Source organism: Serinus canaria, chromosome 5, assembly GCF_022539315.1.
Source record: "Serinus canaria isolate serCan28SL12 chromosome 5, serCan2020, whole genome shotgun sequence".
In the NCBI taxonomy this organism is placed as follows: Eukaryota; Metazoa; Chordata; class Aves; order Passeriformes; family Fringillidae; genus Serinus; species Serinus canaria.
In genome coordinates this window covers 31,475,550-31,502,118 of record NC_066319.1, presented here as the reverse complement: position 1 = coordinate 31,502,118, position 26,569 = coordinate 31,475,550, and the positions used below count along the sequence as shown (strand labels likewise).

Below are 26,569 nucleotides of genomic sequence, written 5' to 3'. Positions count from 1 at the left end.
GTCTTAGCCTGCATTATTGACTGATATGAAAACAGTTTTGGAGAACTGCACAGTGATGAATCACTCTGGGTGGCATAGAGATAAAGCTTTAAAAAGGAAAGGAAAAGAGAAGTGGCTATTTCTGTCCAGTTCTGCATATCTTGTTTTCTCATTCACCCAACTGGATGTTAATGTTTAAAAAGGAGCAAGAGTTCATGTTCTGAATCTCTGCTCTCAAATGCATGTTCCTTCATTTAGAGAAATTCTGTTAGCCCATTTGAAACAAAAGCTAATCAAAGTTCTGTTACATGGTACAAGCCAGTTGAGAGCTGTGAAAGAGATTGCTGAGGTCCTGGCACTGATGTACACATATGGTCAGCAGAAGTGTGTCAGCCTTCAGGATGCTCTTCCTTCCCCTGACTGCCATAAACAATGATTTTAATTTCTGGATTTCTGTCTGTACGTGTGGGAGGATGTCACAGCTGTCCTGATTCCCGCTTTTTAAAGCTTAGCACTCAATAAAGCCACGTCTTCTGTTAAACAGAAATAATTCAAAATAGTTGCTTCAAAAATTGTAGAGATTTCACGCATTAAGAAAATCTATGTTGTAATTGCTTCCATCTGATTGTATGCCTTTCTGGCCTTCATCATAGATTTAGCCACTAGATTTTCTGAAGGTCGATGTAAGAAAACACTGGTTAAAAAAGGTCAAAAACGCTGTTGTGGTTTTACACCAGCTGGCAACCAAGCAACATGCAACTATTCACTTGCTCCCTCCTTCTCTCCCTCTGGGGAGAGAATCAAAAAAATGGAAACACACATAGGTTAAAAAGTAAAGAGCAAAGGCTAGAAAACTTGTGGGTTGAGGTAAAAGACAGTTTAATACCTAAATCAGAAGTCGTGCATACAAGCAAAGCAAAACAGGAATTAAGTCACTGCTTCCCATGAGCCCACTGGGAGTGTTCAGCCATCCCCAGGACATGAGTTACTCGGGAACACAAATGCCATCATCACCAACTCCAAACATTCCCCGCTCTTTCCCTTTACCCTCAGCTTTATATACTGATGATGATGCCACACGGCCTGGAATATCCCTTTGGTAGCTGGGGTCAGCTGTCCTGGCTGTGCCCCTTCCCAGCACCACCAGTCCCTTCACTGGTGGGGTACTATGAGAGTACGAGAAGGAGAAAAAGCCTTGGGTCTGTGCAAGCGCTGCTCTGCATAACAAAAACATCTCTATACTATCAACACTGCTTTCAGCATTATCCGAAACACAGCCCCATACTAATCACAGCGGAGAGAGCTCACTCCACCTCAGCCAAAATCAGCACAGCAGGGCTGAGGCACCAGCCCCCAGCGGAAAATCTGCAGGTGCCCGGGAGATACGGCCTGCACCATCCCAGGCAGAATTTCTGTTTGAGAGGTCACAGAAATAACGCAGAAGTCCAGGCCTCAACACCGTGTAGGCTTTTCGGAACCCCGTCCCAGAGGGGGGTCGGGGTCGGGGTGGCCGAGCTGGCTGCCCTGGCATGAGCTATGGAGCTCATGCTGCTCAAACTACAGTGGGCAGCGGTTTGGGGCCGAATGCGGAGCACAACCGCAGGGCCAGGAGAGACTAGCCCTGCCGGGGAAGGGAGACGGAGCCCGGCCGCTCTCCAGCACGGGCGGAAAGGCAGAGCCGGGCTGTACGGAAGGGCCATACGCAAGCATCAGGCCGGGTCTGGCCCCGAGGCGCTCAGCGGCTCCTCGGAGCGGAGATGGCCGCCGCGGGAGGGGCGGGTGCAGCCCGGGGCCGTCCCCCGGCCGGGGCTGCCGTGCGGCGGCAGCGGAACGCGGCGGCGGGCGCGGGTTGCGGAGGGCCGGTTTGAGGCGGGCACTGCACGGCGCGGCGCCGGCATGAGGGAGCTGCCGCCGGGCCCGGGGATGGAGAGCGACATCTTGGACGCGCTGGAGGCCTTGGGGTAACCGGGGAGCAGCGGAGGCTCCCCCTGCGAGGGGCGAGGGGTCGCGGGCAGCCCGGCTGGGCGCGGAGCGGGCCGGCGCAGCCGCGGGCGAGAGGCCGCACCGGAGGCGGGAGCGACGGGGAGCGTGGCATCGGCAGAGGAACGGGCCCCGCGCTGCGGCTGCGGCGGGGACGGGGGCACGGCGGGGCCGGGCCTCGGCCGGGAGCGGGGTCACGGCGTGGGCGATGGGCTCGCCCTGGCTGTAGTGCGGGGAGGGCAGAGGAGCCCTGGCGCTCCTGGGGTGCAGCGGCCGTGGTCGGCACTGGGGCGGCCGCTGGAGGCTGGCGGGGCAGCACCTCGTTCTTTGGTGCTTGCCCACCTCCCGCGATGTGCTTCGGATGGTGCGGGACAAAACTGTGCGAAATTTAGTTCTCAGTCATGTTATTACCGGTACTCCAGGGCAGTCAGTTGTTACTGTTAGGAGAAAGTTTGACCAAACACTTGAGTTAATACTTGAGTTCTTCTCTGTCAGGCGTGTTCTGAGAGATCGAAGTGTTTTCACATGCACATGTGAGAGTGCCTGTCTCGTATTTTCTGACAAGCTATTTTGTATATAAATGACCAATAACTTTTTGGTGTGTTTAAAAAAGAGAAGTCTGAATTACTCCTTGATGAAAGTAATGTAGGAGGATTAATTCCTTTAAGCGTAGTTACTAACCAGCTTACAATAAAATAATTTGAAAATGAGTATATTTTATGTTACACTTACTTCCTATTACTAATGTTTATCTGTCTGTGCAGGTACACGGGTGCCCTGTTGGAGGAGGAGGCCCTGAAAAAAGCAGCAGAAAATGGATTGTCTTCACCAGAATTTTTTGAGCTTTGCATTTGGTTAGGTTCCCAGATAAAGTCACTTTGTAATATGGAAGAAAGCATCACTGCAACAGATGGTATATCAATGTTAATTTAGTATTTGTTCAGTGGATTTAGACTCATACTGTTCAGCTAATAGTGAAATTATGGTGTTGAAGTTTACAAGAAAGCTGAAAGGTAGCCGAACTCAGGCTGATATTTATATATATGTGGCTCTTAGATTAAGATCTTCTGTTCTGAAGACTGTTTCAAAAGGAAAAAGAAAGTGATTTGGGGTGGTTTTAGATATACATACATGTGAAAAGTACATTCATGCCTATAGTCATGTTTTGATGGCATAAATTGAGTGCCGGGTGTTTTCCGGCTGTTGTTCCAGCGCAGTGCTCCGGTCAGCACCGTGTGTGGATGTGAGGAGTGCTTCTTAGCACTGCCTGGCTGTTTCTGCAAGGGCTGGAGCTTGGATGAGATTTTATATTACTTATGTTTTCACCAAAAAAGTAGTGGAACTAAAACTCATCACTAAAAATAATGGGTTTATTACTCCTGTCACTTCTTCATCAGAAAATTAGTTACATTGACATGCTATATAGTGACATAAACTGTTCACTTCCTACTGATGGTCATTTGTGTTCATGTCTTCACAGACTGCTGTAGCATTACCTCATTCAAAGCATGAATACAATATACTACTAGAAGTATACTATTAGATATACTATTAGAAGTATATATATATATATATATAATATTAGAAGTATATTGTATACTATTAGAAGTATATATATCTTCTTGTATGTAAGACTTTTTAAAGAAAAATGTTACTGGTGTGTTAGGTGGTTAATCTTTGGGCTGTTGAAATCTGCCATAGAAGTGTATGTTAAAAAAATTAGATTGCAGTTTGATGTTTCTGTAACAAGCCATTAATTGTGCATTTATTTTCATAGGTGTGAAAGATATAGAGAGCTTCCAGCTTGAAATTAGTGGCTTTCTTAGAGAAATGGCTTGTCCGTATTCATCACTGGTGTCTGGAGACATCAAAGACAGATTAAGAGAGAAAGAAGATTGTCTTAAACTCCTGTGTGAGTAATAATAATTTTTCCCATTTATAATACAGTATTTTATGTGATGCTTTATCATAACTGAATGATTTACACCAAAGAGTTCTCTGTGTATTTTTAAGTTGATGTGTACAGTCATTACATACTAGCTCGGCATGCATCAACTCACTAGTGCAAAGTGAAAAATAGAGCAGCATTAGAAAGCTGTTTAGCAGAAACTAAAATTTCTTTTAAAAGCATGGTGCAACCTACTGAGGCCTCCAGATCCCTCTCTTGATCCAGTTGTTCCATCTCACCTAAACTGAGACCTTGCCTTCTGTATTTGTGAGAGGTTTCAGGGCAGCTTGAACAGAAATGCTGCACAATCTGAAGGTGCTGAAAGCAGAATTGAGAGAAGCAATGTTTCGATATAAGTTGAACTTGGACAAAGGAGTGGCAGCAGGAACCAATGTGGTAATATGAAACTAGCCAAGGAACTTGGGATCTGGTGGCAGAATGGAGTTGAACAGTTAAATGCAGTGTGTAGATTGAAGCTAGGAAGTCAGGTGAGAGGAAGTTGAGGTAAAGAATAGGAAACATACTGACCTATTCATAGGAGAACTGAGAAAGTCTCCCTTTTATCATGGTTATCTTACAAATGTAAGATATTGTAGCTCTGCTGAGAATGTGGATGCAGAAATGCTTAACTGTCTCTAAATCTGCTGTTATGATGCTTTTTTCCCTAGTATTTCTAAGTACAGAACTTCAGGCTTTAAAGATACTGCAGAGCAAGAAAGTCAAAGGCTCTCATTTGGAAAAGCACAATGAAGTTATTCAGGAAATGCAAACTATCTGTGATGCACTGGGTCTGCCAAACTCCTCATCTTCTGGTATTCCTCCCTTGTTAACCAGTGTGGAACAAAAGGTATGAGCTTTTACATCTTCTCACTACTGCTAAACTGTAAGCACTGTCCCTGTAAGAATTTGTCATAGAGTTAGGGGCCCAGCAGTTTCACCCATAAAAACCCCATCTGACAAGTGCAAAATAATTTTAATCCTGAAAGCCAGCATAGTGTTTTAAGTTAAACTGTTTTAGTTATGAGGTGAAATGTTTCAGCATTTCCTTGAGGTTGCAATGTACCTGATCAGACGTATTTGCCATGCAAGTTTAAGGTAGAAGTTTTCCTCTTACCCATTCAGATATGCTGTAGCAAGCAGAAAACTTTGGGAAAAAACTGATTGTGCATTTGTATACCTGTAGTCATTTCTGGAATGTACTTAAATTTAATATCAAAAACTTAAATCAGTCCTTTTTAGTTTATTAGTTTCTTAATTGCAAGTGTGGGTTTGTTGCAGAAGAGGATGAAAATGCCTGAATTGCCAGTATTCAGTGAATAAGCCTACTTAAACCTTAGTCAGCAAGGTAGTTCTTTCTGTTGTGTCCCTCCAGGTTCTAACTCATTTCACTGATGTGATCCTTAATCTGATTTCCTTACTGCAGAATGTAAATAGGCTCTTGAGGTGGAATTTATCTTCTCTGTCAGACAGCTAAAAGTTTGGCTCTTCATCTCTCTCTAGTGTTTGGGGAGAGAGGGACTGATCCCCTTTGTAGGGTAGAATAAAAGCTCCCTCTGCTTCTGAGTCCTCGAATTAAATAATTTGACATGTTTGTGCTTGTTTTTTTCATTCTTCCTCATCAGCAATTGGGCAGTTGAACATTCAGAGATTTTGGGGAGAGGGCCTCTTACTTGCATGATTTTCTTACATCTGTCTTCAGTGTGACAAGACAAAACCTTAAATAGGTTAATTTATAAAAGGCATCACCCAGGTGCAAGTGGAACTGCCTATTCCTACACTCTGTTTAGTTCTAAGGAAATCTTTACATTCCGTAAATATTTTTGAAGGGATGAAGAAGCAATTCTAGCACAGTTTTGAGAATGAAAATGCAGAGTTACAACTGATGACTAATGGCCTGATTATGCTGATCTCCCTCTGTGAGTGATAGCTGTGTTTGCATCCATGTGTGTTCATAGGCTGCAGCTATGGCCTGTGACCTTCCTTGCTCAGTTCCTTCCTTCACTTCTCTGGTGCAGATTTAGTTTTAGTGCATTGTAGGGACAGGACTCCAGTTTTGCAGTTGTGGGACAGCAAGACCAGGCCTGGAGCACCAGTTCCTTCATACACACATATTGATATAGAACGTTTTCTTTGAATTGTTGGACTCCTCCACCTTTGGCAAATTCTGACATTTCCTATCAGACAGCATCACAGGCTTGAATTGTGCATGGTGTTGCCATCCCAGTGTGTATAAAGTGTTACACTTTCATAAGTACTAAAATAAGCAGAATCTAAAAAGCCTTTTGTCTTTGGTTTTGGTTATTTGATTTTTTTATTAATGCTGTCTGGACTATTTTCCCGTAGTTTTCAGGTCTGTCAATTCCAAGGTGGTTATACCACTTGTACTCACTTCAGGGTGTAGAAAGGGGGCAAAACTGGTTCATTCATCTTCTGTGATTCCAAATTAATAGTGTGATTTATTCTCTGTGTGTTTCATTCCTTATGAACAAAGGATTTTTTTTTTTACCTTGCAGGAGATTTCATGGAATTTCTGCGATATGTTTTCTTGTCCTTCATCCATTACTTTAATATAGGGCAAGTTTGTTAGTTAGAGACCTAAACTTACAGATAGCTGCTTTAGAAAGGTGGTGCCACCAATTAAAGTTCATTGGCTTTGTAAACATTTTTTAAGAGCATCATTTTGTTACTTTTTTAAAATATGAACACAGAAATTCACTTGAAATTATATATTTATTTTTCCAAATATTTTTGCGCTTTTGATTTCATTGGATTCTGCATAAAATTGCACTGTTGATATTTAGTATTATATTATTGGTAATACAGACTTACATACTTACCTAGTATTTTTATTTAGTGTATCTGCAAATGTATCTGCAGCATTTCAACATTTCTACTCTTTGTCTCTGTCTAGCATCTTCAGCATTGTCAGTAGCTGTGGGAGTAGTTCTGAGAATAGTTTGGCTGTGCAGCAGCAACCTACCAAAGGCCAGATCACACACTGTATTTTGGTATGGAACATTAGAACATTTATTGTTTTAAGTGATTTTCCAGTTTATTTAAGAGATGATTATAAAATCAGGATTGCTTTCTTCATTCAAAATGAGTTTTATAGTAGCTCAAGCTTTGAATGTACAATCATAGCAAGTATCTTTTGCATCTCCTGTAATTACCTAGGGTAGTGGTTATCAATATAACTGAAGAAATGAGAGATAAATGGACAGTATGACAGCCTTCTATCACTAAGTATATCTTATTATTCAGTACTGAAAAACCTATAGTAATTTCAAAGTTGTTTAAGATGCTGTTCCCTTGTAAAGTATATTTACGAAGGGGGAATCTAGGAGTCATTCTGAAATTCAGTGCCAAAACCTCCATAAATTCTAAATGAACATTGATGAAAGATTCAGAAAAGTTCACGCCAGTGTTGTGCTTTTAACTAGTGCTTACATCTGGCTGTTTTCCAATCAAGATAGTGTGAATTTCACACCTAATTACGAAGTGACATTCTAATACTGCTTATTTGAAAAAACTTAATTGTGATATTATTCAAAAGACTTCTGAACCTTTTTGGCCCACACTATTGAAAGCACTCCGCTACTTTTCACATCAGTGGAATGAAAAGAAACTGCAAAGGGCTAATGAGCAAACTAAGTCAAAATTAAGCTAACATAACACTTAAGTGAAATGTGAGAATAATTTTTTCTTAAAATGTTTGGGTAGAAATCCTATTATTTATTATTATTTAAATTAATGTGTTTCATTTAACTTTTGATCTATAGTAATTTTACAGATGCAATGGTGCCTGGACAGTAAGGATTAATGTAATTGCAGAGAACAAGACCAAAGCATTGGCCTGTTCACCAGTCATCAGAGTCAAACAAAAAAGTATTTAAAGTTAGATAAATATTGAATTTGTCTGCAGGTATATGAAACAGGGGATTAAAAATATTTGTGCTTAAGATTTTGGGTGATCTCTATGCAACTGTACAGTACACCTTATGGCTAATTAAGGAGTACACCTTATGACTAGTTAAGGCAACATTCTTTCCTCAGAGTGTTGCTGTTTTAAATTAATAACATGACACCTTTCCACAGGTCAGGTTTTTTCAAAATCTTGAAAAACTCTGGAAGTGCATACATATATGATGTTTTTCTGTGCAAATGGTGTTAAATGTAAAAATTACTGCTCTGTTTTGATAGAAGATGAGGATATTTAATAAATACACTGAACATGGTAATGAAATGGGAGCTAAACTTTTTTTTCAGTTGTACAAAATTACAAAACAAATGAGAAATGTCATGTTCAATAAGGATACTCTGTATTTGCTAACAGTAGAATAACTGTTTCTTTTTATGCAGCAGATTTGAATTTGGTTTTTTTGTCTCAAGCAGATCCAATGGCTTATTTGTTTTCATTTTATATTTAGAGACTGTATGGACTACCAAAGCAATCCCATAAATTTTTTGTGTTACCAAGGTCATTGGTTACACATTATGTCAAATAGTCAAATATACTTGTCTACATCTAGTTTTAATTATTTGGTTTTATTTTTACACCTGAATGTGTAAATACATCAGGATGATTTGGCTATTACAATTTGGTTTATATTTCTTTGAGTATGTTTTCACTGCTCTTTTATCAGGGCACTGCATTTGGTTTGGTTTCCACTTACACATGCAGACTTCTTTCTGGGTTGTGGTGGGTTTTTTAAACTCCTGCATATCCTTCTCAATCCAGGGCAGCTATCATGTGTGGAAATACAGGTTATAGCATAGATTCTCACAGCCATTGTATTCTTGTCCTCTGGCAGACTGTTGTGTGTCAGAGTTCCTGTGCCCATACATCTGTCATCAGTCATGGCTGGACAATGTATTCTGCAGCTGTAAGGCAGCTCAGATTGTTCCATCATTATAGCTGTAGGATTTCCCCATGAGCCCTGCTGATGGGAGTGAGGACTAAGTAGAGATTCACTAATCTGAATATGAGTTTACAGTGTGTCCAAAGCATAGACCAGACCAGTTCATGAGTATAGACCAGTTCATCAGTGAAGAGATTCCTTCTTAACTGTTACTGATTATAAATCTATGCTGGATAAAAATTACATAGGTGTTCTCTAACTTGGAAAGAAAACATTGCAGAAATTTGGGGCAGTTTCTCAGTAAAGGATTGTTTCATTTAGCTGCTCTTGTTTCTTCTAGTTCTGATTTTCATTTATTCCTTAATTGTTCTCTCTAAACTTCTTTTCACTTCTCAGTTCATGGAAATCAGGGGTATGCAGCAGCGATAGACTTGTGATGGAAGAATGTGTGGCTTTCGTATGTGGAGCCCAGTGTTCTGTTTACCTCTTAGTTGTCCTTGCAGCTGCAAACTTAAAATAATTCTAATCTCTAGGTAGTATTCAGCATCACTGGTTTTCACATCTTTGTTCACATTCTAACTGTAAATTACATTGAGGATTTTTCAGTTTGCTGTATTGGTTTTTGTTTCAGGAGCTGGTCTCATTCTGATAGACTCTCTTTGTTTTAAACTTTGAGGTAATATTTCTGACCACAGTGGTATATCTTGCCCCATAGAATTTTTAATTTCTCTGCTGTTCATTTCTTCTTCTGTACTCATTACTGATCTGTTAATCTCTTGTTGTCATACTGATCTTACTCTATTGTTGATTATTAACTTTCAATTTTGATCTTCAAACATTTATTTAAATTCAAACATAGTTTGTGCTTGGGTGCATTTGCATTTTGGAGTGGAATATGGCACTGTGTACATGCTTCAGTAAAAAAAAACTGGCTACATGCAGAAGACAGACAACCTTGGAGTGTTTTTTGTAAAGAAAAAGGTTGTAGAGAAGCAAGACTTATCAGAGAAGGAGGAGTGTTGGGATCAGTATGGTACATGTGGCTGAACTTCACCCCTTATTATAACCTCTTTTAATATGAATTGAATATAACAACAGGGGGTATTACACTAATTAGATTGCCACTTTTCAGACACTGCTAGGCTGTCTTTTCTGTTAGAGTCAAAACAGTGTTTTCCCTTAATTTGTTCACTGAACAATATATTTACCTCAGACTTTTTCTGGGATATTGTGTTTTTAACCTGCCAGAATGCTGCCCAACAGTGATGTAAAAAGAAAGAACATAAACTTTGGTTTTCACAGAAAATTTGAGATCAGATATTTTTCTTCATATACGCACACAAAAAAAAAAAAAAAAAGAGATACTTATAAAAATCCTGTCGTATGAGAGTTGATTTTCAAAGTATTTCTTTTAAAAATTAACTAGGTTCTCCAGAATTTGGTTTTTGACTTCTGGAATTTTTTACTTAGCAGTCATTAGAGATGATATTTCTGTAACATGTGAAGCCCAAAACTGAGCTTTGTGACAAATGTAATGTAAATGCCTGTGTGCCTGCATGAAGTCTTATAATCCCTGCAAATGTACCTAATGGCTGTCCCCAGTTACAGGTTTTACTGTAGATCATGCACTACCTTAATCCTTCCTTTGACATATAAAAAAAAATTAATTCTAGTTTTACTCATTTTGCTTGGTTCCCCATGGTTATTTACTAAAGCAAATAAAGGTGTAGTTCATCAGACTGTACAAAACTTGCAGGAACAATCATATGCATGCAATCAACTCCAGATGAAAAATCAGTTGGAACATGTTCAAGGTATGAACAAGTGTTGTGGGCATTTATGGTCTTGATTTTAGAAGAGCTTTGCCAAAGGAAGTTCACTCAAGAAGAGAAGGTAGAGATTTCTTGTAATGAGAGAGGAAAATGCAGTGGTGTTTGGAAGGTAAAGAAAGCATATTTCCTCTCTAATTATTGAGGGCAAGAACTAGGGGAAGAAATATGAGCAAATTTGGAGTGAATGCAAAAGTTTTAGACATATTGTTAGCTGGAACCAGGTTTAGGATTAGAATAAAATTAATGAGAAAGAATGACTGCATGCCTGTCATACCTCCTGCCTTTCTTAATAACACCCATCACCAGATTTTTTGTAGCCCAGTGTAACATTTGGCAACAGAACTCCGAACTTCCAATTGTTGTCATTGCAACACTTAGTAGTATCTAAAATGAGTAATTTAGCTATTCCTCCTACCTGTATGCACTTGATAAATTTGCTATGTAACTGTTGTTCTGTTAATGGGAGGACAAGTGATGTGCCATTAAAATATTTTTGCATAGAGGCTGGTCATCTTACAGCAGTATTCAGGAAATCTTTTTTAGTGGATCATAAGCTAGAAGATACATGTCTGTTTTCATGAGTTGGCTAAAACAAACGTGCTGTGTTTGATCTTCCGAGTAGCAACATGAGATTGTAAGAAATTTTGCTGAAAATAATCTAAATATCATTTCTGTTCTGAGATGTATGTGTTTTTTTCAGGTGAAGGACATTCTCTCAAAAGTTAAAAATAACCATGTGGGGAAGTCACTTCTAACAAAACCTCTGAACACTGACCAAGTGGTAAAGACAAGTTTCTCCATTTCTTTTCAGTATTTAACAGGATGGTCAAAATGAATGCATATGGCTTCATTTAACTTTGCCTTTTTTCAGTCACTGTTCTATTGCTGAATATTAATACTAAAACTCAATTGCTAAAAACTAACAGTGGTAATCAGGTATACTTCTAGAATTGACATTATAAAACAGACCTTGTGTCGTTTCATCCATTGTTCATTTTCAAATCATTTTGTACATGCATCCTACTGCAGCGTTACAAAGATGCTATGCAGTTTGTAGTGGTCACCTCAGGATAGACATAGGGTTAAGTTTGAATTGACCTCTATAACTTTATATATTTGTCTGTTTGAATTTCTTATTGTAACACTGCAGGAAAGATTGGAAAAGATCAATGATGCTCTTTGCAGTGAGTACGAGTGTCGACGGCGGATGTTGATGAAGAGGCTCGATGTGACTGTGCAGTCTTTTGGCTGGTCTGATAGGGCAAAGGTAAATGTGATGTATTTTTTGCTTCCTCTAGGTGGGAGTCTGCTACTGTTCCCCAAGTCTTCCTACAGAACATGCATGCCATGTAAATACACAAATACACTTCCATCACTATTATCTGTTTTTCCAGCCTGTTCTCATCTCAAGTTGTGACATCCAAATCCTAGGTATTGAGGAAGGGGATGGATTTAACAACGCATGGCACAGTCCATCCTTTGTGATTGTTTATAGCTTCACAATTAGAAATTTTAGCATCCTTTGTTGGGGTTTTTCACTTTAATTAAAGTTCCCATCTCCCTGTTTTCTGTATCTAACACCTTCCAATGAAGTAAGCTAGGAGGGAACCTCTGCACCTCATGCAGATTCAAAAGTAAGACAAATACTGGGCCTTAACATAGATTGGGTGTAAAAACTGACAGTTCATAAAGTCTGAGAGGTTGCAGTGATTGCCCCCTATCTTGGATTCTACTAGATGAACAGGTGTTCAGTTGAACAGGTTATTTGAGTAATAACTTGTGTGAGAAAATCACACAATTGCTTGTAATCCTTCCAGTCACTAAAAATTCCAAAGCACTTCTCTGTATTTGTTCTGCTGGTATTGCTTTAATTGTGATAATTTCATTTGTACTGTTTCCTAGAATTCCATATGTAAAACATAGTAATGATATTTCCAAGCTAGAAATATATCTTGTTTGTGTCCCAAAGAGTAGGGAAATAAGACACACAAAGTTTGTAATTTGGTGAAGACATACGTGAGAAGCTGGAAGCAGATGATTTTGTTCATTAGCAAGATCAGCTTTCCTTCCAAAGGTTTCTTTAGAAAGCTTAAGGTGAATAAATCTTAAAACTTGGAAAGCTTACTGAAAGTATGGGTTGTTACAAGTCTTTGTGACGTCACAATTTTTCATTGACACATGCAGAATCAACTGCATGAAGTTCACTAAGTGTCACTGGAACACATGAGTCCAGGTGCTACTGTGCTGCGTTTATAGCTCACTGTTTAATTTCTGAAGGGGTTGTGAATGTTTTATGCTGCAAGAAAGGAAAAGGGACGCATTTAGCTCAGAGAAGCCAGGAGATGTCCCTACTTGTTTAACTTCCTTACAGCTGTACCAATACAATTATGTATCTTCAAATTTAAAGTATACTTCTAAATGTAGATGGTGTGACTGATGCCTAACTTCAGCAGACTAAAAAACTTTGTCACTTGCTATTGTTCCATAAAAACAATGAATGCCCTTTTGAAATAGGACAATAGTTTAAAGAGATTTTTGATGATAAAGTAGTCAAATGATTTGTTTTCATGTCTTATAAAGACTGTTGATGTGAAATATATGAAGTTACAGAAATAACCAGGTTACATACTAATTCAAAATGACATACTGGCTTAATTTTTTTTTTTTTCCCTATTTCTCTTGAAGACTGTTGATAACTTCTTTGAGAAGTTTTTGAAAATGTTGAAAATGCTCTGGCATTGATGTAATTTGGAGATATTTTTTTTTTTAAGCCAAGGGGCAAATTTTTGTCTTTTTAAAATTTGTTAGCTTGCCTTTTTTTCCCACCATTAAATAGATACTGATACATTTATCTGCTTTTGTTGGTATGACATTTTGGGGATTTCTTTTTTGTTTGTTTTTTTGTAACTTGTTCAGCCTCCAGAAAGGCTAAATTTGCAGACTGAGATGGGTTCACAAATGATGGAGTAATTACCTAGCAGAACACTCTTGTCAATGTTCAGCATGTATTATCTGGCCTAGCCAATATCAAATGTTTTATTTCACTCTGAAGTCATTCTAGATTTTCCCCGAAAGTATATTTATTTTTCTTTTCTGCTAAATAAATTAAGCATCAAAGCGTGCTTAGAAAAAAATCTAATGTTGTCCTCTTCTCAGTCTCACTTTTTCATGGCTTGCAAAAAATGTTTTGCTGCATTGGTATATTTTCAGGTTTTTTCCACAAATTTACTTTACGTTGAAGCTGCTCTGATTTCATCATGTTTCGAAGCAATCTGTTGAATATGGTTATGTAAAGCTCTTGGGAGACCAGTATGGACTCCTTAAGGTTTAGTCTGTAGACATGTTGGAAGACATTAAAGAATCTGTTTGATGCCAGTGGATAGAGGAGTTCCTTTTGTACTGGTTTCAGCATCAATTAATCACAATCAGCAGCACTTTCTGTGTAATAGCTCCATCAACAGGAAGCGAACTGGTGATAACTGGCACTATGTTTTGTAATGCAGCTTGTATTTTCAGAAGCTACACCTCACCTTGTGTTCAAACTGAAACTTACTGCGACCAGCATGTGGTTTATAGTAGGTCTGTTGGCGTGTTTGATAGCTGGCAAGTAAGGAGTGTTTGATGTTACCCTTCAGGTGAAAACAGATGAAATAGCACGGATCTACCAGCCCAAGCGCTACGCGCTGTCTCCAAAGTCCACCATTACACTGGCTCACCTTCTTGCTGCTCGCGAGGATCTGTCCAAGATCATAAGGACCAGCAGTGGGTCAACACGGGAGAAGACTGCCTGTGCTATCAACAAGGTACGCTCTTCTGGCAGTGATAAATGGACATGGGCATTTGCAGACCTCTCAAAAGCAATTCTGCAATTACACTGCTTTTGCTTGGTACCTTAATTTCATTCTTTCCATTTGAGAAAGGAAGGTTTGCAGTATTCTGGTAAACATTGCAGAAAGTCCTTTTTCTAATCTTCCTAGACAGTCAGTCATGCAACAGGATGAAACAGAGTATTGTAGATGAGGGGGAAAAGTTGGGGGGCGGGGGTGTATGTGTGTGCAAATGACTTCTTGAGTTCACTGGAACTGCACACCTCAAGGATACATAAGTATTTGTGGTATCAGTTCCTGAGCTACCTTGCCAGGATATTATTGTTTGGTTTGTAAACCCACATCAGTGTGTTATAAATCACAAAAGTTTCTGTAGAAATGTCATTTTGCTGCAAAGTAAAATTACCTGGTTTGGCTGCAGTAATGAATCAACATAGTGCTGCTTTCTCGTGTGTGATAAAATCTGAAGCTTGCAAGTAGCGACGTGAGTTTCACCATTCAAGTGGTGACTAAACCTGATTTTATTGATCCTGTATTTACAGATTTTTCTAATGTTTTTTACCTCATTTAAATACTTTAATGTGTTTTGATTCTTAACACTCTGAAATTTCTTGATTATTTTAGGATCTCAGAAAAAGGTGCGGTTTTTTTATTTCTTGAGAGGACTTTAGTTGGAGTACCTGGGACTGATCAGGGAATGTGAACGGTGATCACACAGAGTTTAGAAAATATGAGAGATGGGAGCAATAACAAAAAGACCTACTTGGATACATCTTTGTTCTTCAAAGATGTTTGTTTTGTTTAACTTAGTCCAGTGGAGTTTCTCTTTACACACTGAGTAATACCTGCCATAGTCAAGATGTCTTTTTTTTTTCTCCTTTTCTTGGAAGTGTTACTGCAGCCTATTGGATATTTTGTTTGTTCTGGCTCCTTGCTGAGTGTCGGTAGTTTCTAATGTTAGGCAAACATTAGATGTGCCTTTGAGAACTGCCCATCAGTTTGCCAGTTGTTTTTTTTTGTTGTTATTGGCTAGTTAGGTTTGAGCTTGAACTTTGAAATTCAAGTAGAAGAGCCACATCATAATGAGTCTTTTCTGTATGAATATATATGTGTATTTGTATATATTATATATGAAGTGTGTTTATTGCTTATTGCAATACTAATACTTCAGGTGTGCAATGTTCTTCATAAAAAATTCACAAAAATAATATGAGCCAGCTAGCTGCAGGTATTTCTGTTTTAGAGGTGAAAAACAAGAACATTTTCAGAGTTCTGTTGTGGTGCTACAGGGACAGGAGATAGTGATTCTGCTGTCAGGCGCTGACTGCACTGAGGGGCCAAATTTCCTGAAGATAGCAGGCAGCATTTCTCTGTTCACAGGAGAAAATCCTGTGTTTCTTCAAGTCTTTACTACTATTTTGTAACTCTGAAAATGACCTATTTTTCCATACAGGTTCTGATGGGGAGAGTCCCTGACCGTGGAGGCAGACCGACAGAGATTGAACCACCTCCTCCTGAAATGCCTCCATGGCAAAAAAGACAAGAAGGTGGTGGAAGAGGTGGCTGGGGAGGTGGTGGTGGTGGAAGGGGTAACTGGGGGGGTGGAGGGGGTAGAGGAGGAGGAGGTGGAGGTTTCAGAGGGGGTGGAAGAGGTGGGGGAGGCTTCCAGGGTGGGGGAGGCTTCCAGGGGGGGGGAGGCTACCAGGGTGGGGGAGGCTACCAGGGTGGGGGAGGCTACCAGGGTGGGGGAGGCTACCAAGGTGGGGGAGGATACCAAGGTGGGGGAGGCTACCAAGGTGGCAGGGGAGGCTATGGTGGCAGGGGAGGCTATGGTGATCCGTATGGTGGAAGGGGAGGCTACCGAAGATACTGAAGTACTGTAAATCTTGGCAGAGTAACTGGCAGAATATAGTGGCGGTGTTTACTGGTACTAGAAGTTTAGATATGTTGACTTGGGTTTAGGTTAGAATTAAGTATGACCATATGAGTAATTTCATTAGACCAACTGATGTTCTCACTGAGTTCTTTTAGTTAACTGAAGTTTTATACTAGAATCTGATGACTGAAGTCCTTGTTTTTCGTACTGCTTATATGGTGTTTTTTATTATGTCATTTTATTTAAAATAAGTCTCAGAAAACTGAATAAAACCCTTTCTAAACAAACAAAAATATGTTAATGGTCAGACCTCTCTAGTTATTGCAAGTTGTATTTCTACACTTCCTGCTCCAAAATGTTCTGTAGAAAAAACAAAGTAGGCTTAAGAACTGGATGAAACCACTTTTAAAAGACTCAAGAATGCTGCTTTCAGGCTAGTTCCTTCAGGTCATTGTTTTTCATTCATAGTTTTCATGAAAATGAATTCATGAATTCATTCATGTAAATGAATTTTAATTTCAAATGTTAAAATCCTTAAGGCTTTGGTAAAAATGATTCAATTAGATTTGATTATTCTTGCAGAACTTCACATTTTAGTAACATTGTGAATTAATACTCTGCATAAATTAATCAAATCAGGTTGTTTTTTGTGTACATAATGTATCAGACACTCTTTAATGGTCAAAGCATGTACTGTAAACTCATCATAGTGAGTTTTGATAGTGTCTTATTTTCATTTTACCTGTTTTCCATTGTGGGTGTTTCATTAAAAAAAAATTATACCAGATTGGGCAGAAAACCTGCAGCCATCATATCTGGTATAAATTCATGTATATATCCTTGTGTATCAGCTTTGAGACACAAAGTTGGAATAAGCTGAGCTTTGTAAGAAAGAACATGACATTTCTTCTCACCTTTTTTTCTTTCCCCTTGTTTTTTAAATTATTCTCTTCTCCCTTGCCTGCTCTGTGTTTGGGAATCACCGATTGTCTGGTTAGTCAGTTTACAAGACACCATATGCACATCACTTTCTCAAAGTGATTTCTCTCTCTGCCAACCTAAAAGAAGCCCTGTCTTGACATGGTCTGGGTGCCTTCTCCCTCACATACACTGTTAGTCTAGGAGGAGTTAGCTGACATACTATCATGGCTGTAAATATATGTAGACAGGAATTAAATTTAATGCTGTCACTTAAAGAAGTCAGTTTCTGCTGGCCAATAGCTTGTAGATCTCCCATGTTGTGAGGCTGCTCCTGGGTACAGAGGTAGGAAGGGGTTGCTGCTTGAGTATGTTCTAATGACAGCATTTATCAGGGTCAGGTCACTACAGAGATTCAGAAAGGCATCTTATGAACCTGGTGTGTCTGATGATTAAATTGCACAGCAGGCTTGAAGCACTTGTAACTGTAGGCATAACTGCAGGTTGAACTTTAGGATTTGATTTTGGATTTATATTCCTCAGTTACAAGTTCTTTCTGCACAAATTTCCTGTTGGTGTCCATTGCTTTAAAGGTGTTTTTTTACCTTCATAAACATACATATCATGTCCTGTTTCGTTGGCAACTTCATGATGAGTTTAAAGTTCTGTTCCTAATCAAATTACTATCTTTCAAAAACTTTTCTTCTGTTATTTCCTCTCTCATCAGTTTGCTTGAGAACGTTGCTTCTAATGTGATGTATATGGCTTTACTTGGGTTTTAGGGTCGCAGCAGGTGCCTGACAAAAAGAAGCAGAAGTTTTGCTTGCTAGAACATGTTAGCTGGGATGTGAACTTTTCCAATAATGGCTTAATGTCACCCAACTGCCAGCACTGTAGTTCCTTTGCCAAATTCTTCTATACTGCTTACTGGCCTAAGCTCTTGGCAGCCTCTGCAGTCCTTACGGAGAGACCCCTGATGGGTCACATGGGAGCACAGTAATGGTTCTCTCGATTCTGAGCTTGGTTTTTGCCTAAGGCTCTGGAATAGCTCCCAAACCAATGACATACCAAATGAGACTGCTGGCCTTGGAGCAAAGTATGGGTCAGCAGAGGAATAGAGAGCAGTTTTTAACAGCCAAAGCCTTAAAATTAAATTCTGTTTGCTCATCCCAATGTTACTTTTTGTTACAAGTTATCAGCAGTCAAGCATGTGGCTTCATCAAGGAACTACACTTGGAGAAACAAATGACTTACCTATGCTTAAAGGTTTCATTAGTCTTAGGATGCAAGATTGCAGCAGTTTAGTTGGATTGTTGTAACTGCAAAGGTGGATGTGCATTGGTGTTTTTACACTCATCAGTCCATCCTGTTTATTAGTAGGCAGGACAGTTCTGAATGAAGTAAATCATCAAGTGAAGCAGGTACATGCCCACTTCAATTCTAACAGTTAAATTATTTCAGTATCATATTTCAGTTATGTGTATGTAGACCATGTAAAATATGGAAATACAAAGAGGCTGGAGATTTTCTTTTTTAATCTGGCCGTTTCAGTCTTTCTTAAATAACTTCAAAATGTGAAGCCAGTAGTTAAAAAAATAAAGTAAGCACCACCATATTTCATGGAGGTATCCTTTGCTGTCCTTTTGTCAGAACATATGCTTTTAATTTCTCAATCAATGCAATAATACTACGAAAGTAATTGATTTAGACCTCAAGTTTTGCCTTGAAAAAAAAAGTTTTTTTTCAAAAATTTTGTTGTAAGTAAAAGATTTTCATATATATGTCTGTGAACATTTTTGTGTTTATTAGCACTTAATGAATACCTAAGTTAATATTGTTTTGTTTGTTGAAGATCTGAAAAAAAAAGGTTGGGGATTTTTTTCAGGAATTGAGAGACGCTTTTGTCAACAACAGTAAACACTGAGGAATAAAGTACTGTATTTGAAATTATTTGCATCATCTGTGTGTATTGTGACTTGGATCCACTATCATATGTTCCTCTTTTGTTTGTAAGAAAGAATTCCTGCTGGTGATTTACAATAGTGGTTTTTATGTTAATGGAAATAACATTTTGACCAAAATGGAGACAGCAATAGGTAACTATAGAAAAATTTTAACAGGCAAGGTATGTCTCAAGTCTGGGATTTTGTCTGGGATTATTAAGGAATCCCAGTTATCTTAACTGAAAAAAAAATTAAAAGCATAGTGACCTATATGATCACTGCTTTTGTCTTTACGTAAACTAAGGAAGTATCCTCCAATTACTTCTCAAGTTTTATTCTATTACTTTCTATATACCACTTGTTTTGCATAAGACTGTAGAGCAGATTTGCCATACAAAAGGAGTTTCACCTCTTCTTGTCTTCCCTCACATGATTAGAGACAACTGAATGGATGCCCATTTCCCCATATAAAAACCCATTTAGGCTATGGTAGTTTGAAGTTTACTATAAGGTAAATAGCAAGTTGTTAGGGTGCTGCAGTTCTGACTCTGCAACAGGGCAGCATTAGCTGACACAAGCCTTGCTTAAACTTGGCTACTGTGCTGTGAAATCTTTTCAAAATTAGTATCCGTAACAAAAGTAAGAGAATATGATACTAAAGACAGGTGCTTTGTAATACTTGGAACAGTGAGTAACAACACAGTGTTTTTGCTGTGTCAGCCACTAAAATACCCAACAAATAATCTGCAAAACCGAGCTTCCTAAGTTTTCCCAGGCACCATTCCAAGGCTCAGAGAAGGTGAAGCTGGTCTAAGGCAGTGGTACTAGGTTAATGCTGCAGAAGGGTCTCAGATAAGAGTCAAGGAAGATGAGTATAGGTTGTATAGATTTCTCTGAGACACAAAATCAGAGGCGGCAGGAAATGCAATTTTAATATTTTTCTATTATAAATATTAAACCAAAATCTTACAATTTATGTGAAATCTTTACAATCTGTACACTTTTTCAATCTTCTCAGACAGCATTAAACTTTTTCAAATTGCCACAGAGATCAGTTACAACAAAATAACAGATGCTGCTAGAACAAAAAGGTATTTCCAAAACATATATGAGCTAATCTAAAAGCAACTGTATTTAACCTGAATGTAAACAGTAGGTCTGCCTTGTTAATTATGATACTACTCAATCTATTTACTTTTATCTTTAAACAATCAGAATTCATGCTTAAAAAAAAAATGGGGAATGATGCTTGTTCTTTCTGCCTTCTGGTAAGTAGAGCTGGACCTAGAGAAGGTAGAGGTGAGGGTTTCCATTTGACTTAGCCATGACAAGGTAAATTTCAGTATCACTGTGGTAATATGACTTCTACACAGCCTTTATAATTGTGTCTCTTTTTCCTAACATAAAGCAGCTTTAAGATTAACACAAAGGCAAGTGATTTTTTAGGGGTAGCATTGTCAGTTCTAACAGTTTCCCTGTAATCAGGTTCCACTGTCAAGTCTTTCATGCAGGAAAAAGAAAGTGAAAAGAAGGGACTAACAGCACTTCAGAGAAAAAGAAAGAAAAAAAAAGGGTGGGGGGAGGGTTGGGTGGGGAGGAAGGAGGTAACTGTTAGGGGCTTTGGGCAAACAGAGAACCTGAAGGTACTTAGAGAGCTCTGAAGTTACCCAGGTATCAACTGACTTCTTTGAAGCAGGAAGTTTTCAGCACACATGAAACAATGCACACTTGTTCTGTAAGACATTCCTGCAAACAGATCACTTTTCAATCTTACAGATTGAACAAGCAAACTTCACAGAGAAACATTAAGTCAGCACTTAGGACTGTACAAATCTATGGTCATAACTCACTTTGGAGTATTAAGTACCTAGTTATTCAGTAGCCTTTGGGCCAGCTGCTGATATTAGGGAATTTTCCTTTTAACTACAAGGTTTTGTTCATGCTCTCCAAATTCCATCATAGATAAAATAAATGTATATACACAAATTCTATTCAAATCCAGAGTTTAGACCACCAGTGAGCACCTACCTTGGCTGTACAAGATTTATGACTCTTAGCTGCTCCTCTGAGGTATTTTTTAAATAAGTGAAAATATATTCAACTTTTATCTTGTTTAATAGTTTTAGAAATAGACTTTTACTTGTTAAATGCCTATTAGAAATACACCTCGCTGTAGTTCCCTGAAGAGGACAAAATCAAGAAGCTCGCAGAAAACGGGCGAACCAAGTTTGCAGACATGACCTGACAGCCATTCTGATTGCTTCACTGACCAAAGTGCAATTCCATGTTACTTGTTAATAATTCAGGTTTAGTGTATGAGTTTAAAAAGCTGCACAGTCTTCAGAGCTGTTTTTTTTCCTAAGCATTTCAGTTATTTACAGTAATGTTACAGAAAATCTACTATCACTACTCTTTCCCTCCACTTGTTTTTACTTATACATGGAGTTGCAAGTACAATCCAATTCCCAAGCAATTTTGAATCACTAAACTGGCAAGTACTTTCAAATTAACTTTATAAATAAAGCATTCATATACCTGATAATGACTGTAAATTGTGGATGGAATGTATATTTATGCCACTTTGAACACAAAGCACAGATGCTATTGTCATTGACTAAATTTCAATCTATAATGCAACTGGAAACTTAGAAGTGTTGAGCATTAAGTGGACTTTGTTTTTGATGTTTTTTATGTGTGATGACAAACACACAACTCTAAGTGTACAGATTCTCTTGGAATGCAAATGGAATTTTCAAATCGGCTACTTTGACAAGTAGATTTATCAGTAACTTGAAAGACTTTTATTTAAAAATATATACACTTTGTGTCTTTTAGTTACCTCCCTCGCACCTTTTACTATACAAAATTTACAGACATAGGAGCACACTCATCTTGACTCTTAATGTAAAGTGCATGTGAAATCCAGGAGAGAGAAAATGGAGAAATCTTGTTAGGAGCTCTGACATACAGTAGCTATTGCACAGGGATTGCTGTACAGCTTTCTTCATAATATGGCTCTGAAGAGTCTGCTCAACAATGGCATCTACTTTGACATGAGAGAAATACAATCATTCTTGTCCCATATCTACTGTATGTGGACAACAAGTTACTCCTTAAGCCAAATAAGGAGAATTAAATCTTCCAAGTCATGGCATGGAAGCAGTATTCAATGTCAAGTCTCAATAGTCTCACTTCTGTTACTTTAATAAAGGTAAGTGTTTGAGCAGCACAACTTCTAAAGCTCTGAAAGATGTTTAAAAAAACTGTCAGTTTATCTTAAAGTGTATGGATCAATCAAATATCATTAGCTTAGCTACTTTAATTTTCTTGTTAATTATTGGAATTAAATGTGACCATTCACTTCATGTTTTTAATTGGTTTCAGCTCCAAGAAGGAATTGTTTTTCTTAATGTAGTTTTTCTACAGTTTTACTTACTCAGCTTTATCACACATTTGTTTCTATAAAACTGAGTTTGGGCCAAATTTGAGGTGACCCAGTCTTACGAATATCTACTTTGTCAGAACATTTGTACAGTAAGGTGTGCTGTGGCAGCCAAGTAAGTCACTCCAAAATCAATATGGTCTTCAACATGAACAGAGACTTTAGCAACACTCTCACTCCTTTTAAAAGCAAACCCAGAAGATACTATTTTCATTGCACAGATAATGCTATACTACCTTACAAGGTCAAAATTATTTTATAGATTTGGGAGTGCATTTTTAAAAGGGAAATGTGTTGGGTAAAGTGAACATCTCTGCTTAATATCCTTCAGATTCTCTCTCCAGTTCACTTGGTAAGCAGCTTTATCACAGCCCCTCTTTCAGTCTTACATTCTTCCATTCCACAGGAGATTTTCCTCTCATCTGCTAGGAGCAGTCTCTGTGTTGTAGACTGTCAACTACATGGTTTCTTTTCTGGATTGTGAGAGATTCAATTGTTTTGTGTGCCTGTTCCAGCTGGATCTTTAAACCTTCATTGTCTGCCTTTAGAATATTCCTTTCCTAAACAAACAAGAAAAAAAATAGAGAATTGTATTTTATAGTGCAATTGTTTGAGGACTGCCTGGTTGTATATTTAGGTTGACTGCCATAAAAATAAATTGGTGTAGCTCTCATCAAAACCAGTAACTTATCTGAATATTTCCACAGTCCCTGCTCTACCCTTTGTGTACACTCTGACAACTTTCCACCAGCTGGTATCTGAGTCTTGTCCATAACCTGCACTTATCCACCCTCCAGTGCACCTCTTATAACAACAGGAATCTGGGGAAACAACAACACAGGTCACACTTTACCACTCTACTGCTGCAGAAATTGATGTAGCCATTAATTCATAACATCATCTGGTGTTTAGTAATTGAGGTCAGAAGGAGGGAGCAAGGGTGAGTGTAAATTACAGGGTTCACATGAATGGGACATTTTAAAGAATACATTGTTACAAGTCACATCCATGCTTCACACCCTTGTTGTTTTGAATATACTCTGAAAGATTGTTTTAATCTTGGTCTTAATAAACCACTCATCTTTGATAAAACATGAGTTCACTTTATCAGCACCACGGGATACTTTGAAAGTTCTAGTCATCATCCAAAGATTAGACTGTGGTCTTGTGGTCATCACAGAATAGTGATAAATATTGAGTAAAAAGTATGAAAATACATCTTTGTTCCTTGTAATTGTAGCTGGATCCATCGTCCATTAGTTGCCCCTTTGGAATTGTAATTGTCACTTTAATCTGTCTGGAGAGGTGTTTGTACAAGCCTGAATCTGGGCCCCAAGTTTGAGGTGACACAAGTTTGAGGTGAGTGTTATGAATAGCTATTTTGTCAGAACACTTTAGAGTAAGCTGAGACACAACGGGGCTGATGCAGGTGAAATCTAGCAGGAAGCATCCTGTCCACAGCAAAATCACTTGGTAGTCCTTACACTTGTCAGTTAACAAAAGCAGAGCTCCCTACCCTCTCAGCCCCATATATCCTGTCACTTGGGGGAGCAGAGGCCACCAAAATCAGGAAGAAATTCAGAACAATGTTCTTCATTTTATGGAGTAATATTCTGTCCTGAGTGATGGGATTATGTTCACATTCTAAAACAGACAGGGACCAATGTGAACATCCTCAAAGCCCTATACTAGCACTAAAAATTATCATTTAAATGAAGCATTGCTGGAAGTTAAAGTGGCTAAGATTTTATGATGCCATTCATGGATTGTTTAATTGCAATTAAATTGGCAATCACTGGAGTAAAGTGACACCCTTCCACCCAGCCACTCCCCCACACATCAACCACTTGACCGTACTGTTGTGTAAAACAGAACTTGTTCCATCATGTATGTACCTGCTCAAGTTCCTGGTATGAAGGTTTACAGCTGTGATGCTCCTCCTTCATTTTCTGGCTGGAGTCCTTGTTTTCCCATTTAACAAATGCCTTTCGGCGGCCTAGAATTGGGCTTGGAAACGTGGATGCTGGAGCTGCCTGGAGATAAGGATTTTCTGGCATCCTGTGTTCTTTCTTCTCTCTCCGCTTACGAGATACATCACCAGCCAGCAGTACAGGATCAGTCTGTGTACTTTTATGAATCACAGCTGGTTTCAGTCTCACTGAGATTTTCTGAGCTGAGGAACCCATGAGCATAATGGTTCGATCCTTGCTGTCTTCACTGTGCTCCATTACTTCTCCATTAGGAAAGGTGAATGATCCTTCTTCTTGTCCTTTAAAATATATATGGTAAATTGAGATAAGATCTTCTCCCAGAAAAGGAGAAACAGGAGGCATGGTAATTAAACATGATTTTAATAAATAAAGCATTTATTCCTTACTGACTTTTACATTCATTGCTCTCCAAAACAGGTGTCATTAGAAATTTCTCAATATTGTGTCCCTTGAAACAACTCCTAGCCCTGTCTCAGTAACACAAATATGGATCAGTAAGAAGAAAACAGGAGTGGCATCAAGGTTAGCTTGAGAAAAACTTTGATATGGGTAAGAGGTGGTTAGTACACAGAGCTGCAGTCATTTCAGACACAAGCACAGAGATGCACATAGTATCAAGAGAAATGGGCTGCATTGAGCTCTACATATATGCTAACTGGAAGCCCAAGGTGGAATCCAGCAGTATACCACATAAACATACCACAAAAGATTGATAATCAAAGGGGCAGGAAGCAGATTTGAAGAACATTAAATACAGGCAAAGAACAGGAAAGAAATTTTTAAAAAACGCATATGCAAAGAGTTGGAACTTCAAAATAAAAACAGAGGTAGCCTGGTGTTTTTCAAGGACAACATACCTTCTTTGGAAGCCTACACAGTAAGAAATTTTTATACAGTTTGTTTGATATAAGGAGAAAACAGAGATGTAGATTTTTCATTTCCAATTCTGTGGAAGATGGACAGATAGATAGGAACTAGAGATTCAGCTACTGAAGTGGAAAAAATAAAGACAATTAGCTGTTGGTTTTCCTAGCACAAAGATACATAGGAAAACTGGCTTTATGAACTCCACATTAAAATTTGAGTCAGAATTGTAACACTGCAGTAGTCAATGTTACGACCTGCTAAAAAGAAAGACTTGCTTGTCACAAGGTGAGAGAGTTAAGAAAGCCTGTTAGCTCTTCATGACACGTTGCTGTACAACAGCTTTAAAAGAAAAATGAGCAAAGAAAGGAAAGATTATCTTCGTATTTTGATACTTTCTCACCATGGAATTGCTCTTTAACTCCTACTGGGCAGAGGCTTGATGCAAGAGCAGATGTTGGGCTGTTGTCTGCAACTGAAGTTTTGGGTCTTCTCTTGCACTCTATCACAACCAGGTCTTTGCATTGCTTGTGACAGTTCATTCCACAATCTGTAAAGAAAACAACATTAACATGATTCAGTGGCACTGATGTAACATCTAAGGCAGCTCTGACACTACTGCCCTCCTGGGAAGCAAGAAGCCTTCTCTGGTGTTCTCCACATGCATTACTTTTAACAACATACATCTGTAAAACAACATCCCTTTGCTATACATGCCTAAAACTCCTTTTCATTATGGAAGTACAAAATGGCACCATTCAGCCACATAAGTGCTCTGACTGTAGGAGCTGCAGAGAAAGCTGATACCTGTATGAGGAAGAAAACTGCAAAACTGGTGTTAGGAATGTGCTGCACAATATTCACAGAATGGTGATGTTTGTGTCCAAGGGTCTGTTCCCAAACCCTCTGAATTCAGTCATGTCTTCCAAGCATTAGAGCTGTCAGTTACAAGTTCCTTCATCTCTGCATTTGTATCTGTCATACTATTCTTGAATCAGTCTTGTCCTCCCTGGGAGGTCAGATTAAATGGGTCCATAGATACAGCCATGAATCTCAGCATGATCACAGGTTTTTGTCATTCCCTATCAATTATGGATTAAAATTAACAAA

The 26,569-nt window shown here is 38.7% G+C and overlaps 2 protein-coding genes across 2 annotated transcripts in view; one reads left to right on the top strand and one right to left on the bottom strand.

The window, feature by feature from the left end:
* Positions 1-1,809: 1,809 nt before the first annotated feature.
* FAM98B (family with sequence similarity 98 member B) lies at positions 1,810-19,169 on the top strand. The gene is made up of 8 exons (XM_030240413.2): positions 1,810-1,940; positions 2,724-2,872; positions 3,737-3,871; positions 4,576-4,754; positions 11,299-11,379; positions 11,749-11,865; positions 14,234-14,401; positions 15,879-19,169. The coding sequence occupies exons 1-8, from the start codon at positions 1,876-1,878 to the stop codon at positions 16,296-16,298; spliced, it is 1,314 nt and encodes a 437-aa protein (XP_030096273.2). The 5' UTR covers positions 1,810-1,875; the 3' UTR covers positions 16,299-19,169.
* A 916-nt stretch (positions 19,170-20,085) lies between these two features.
* The window catches only part of RASGRP1 (RAS guanyl releasing protein 1), a 36,989-nt gene continuing 30,505 nt past the window's right edge, over positions 20,086-26,569 (bottom strand). The window contains exons 15-17 of the mRNA XM_018907479.3: positions 25,863-26,009; positions 24,500-24,873; positions 20,086-23,164 (exon numbers count right to left, since the gene is read on the bottom strand). Of these exons, the coding sequence (XP_018763024.1) occupies positions 23,030-23,164; positions 24,500-24,873; positions 25,863-26,009 (656 nt within the window). The 3' untranslated portion in view covers positions 20,086-23,029. The remainder of the gene's footprint in view (positions 23,165-24,499; positions 24,874-25,862; positions 26,010-26,569) is intronic.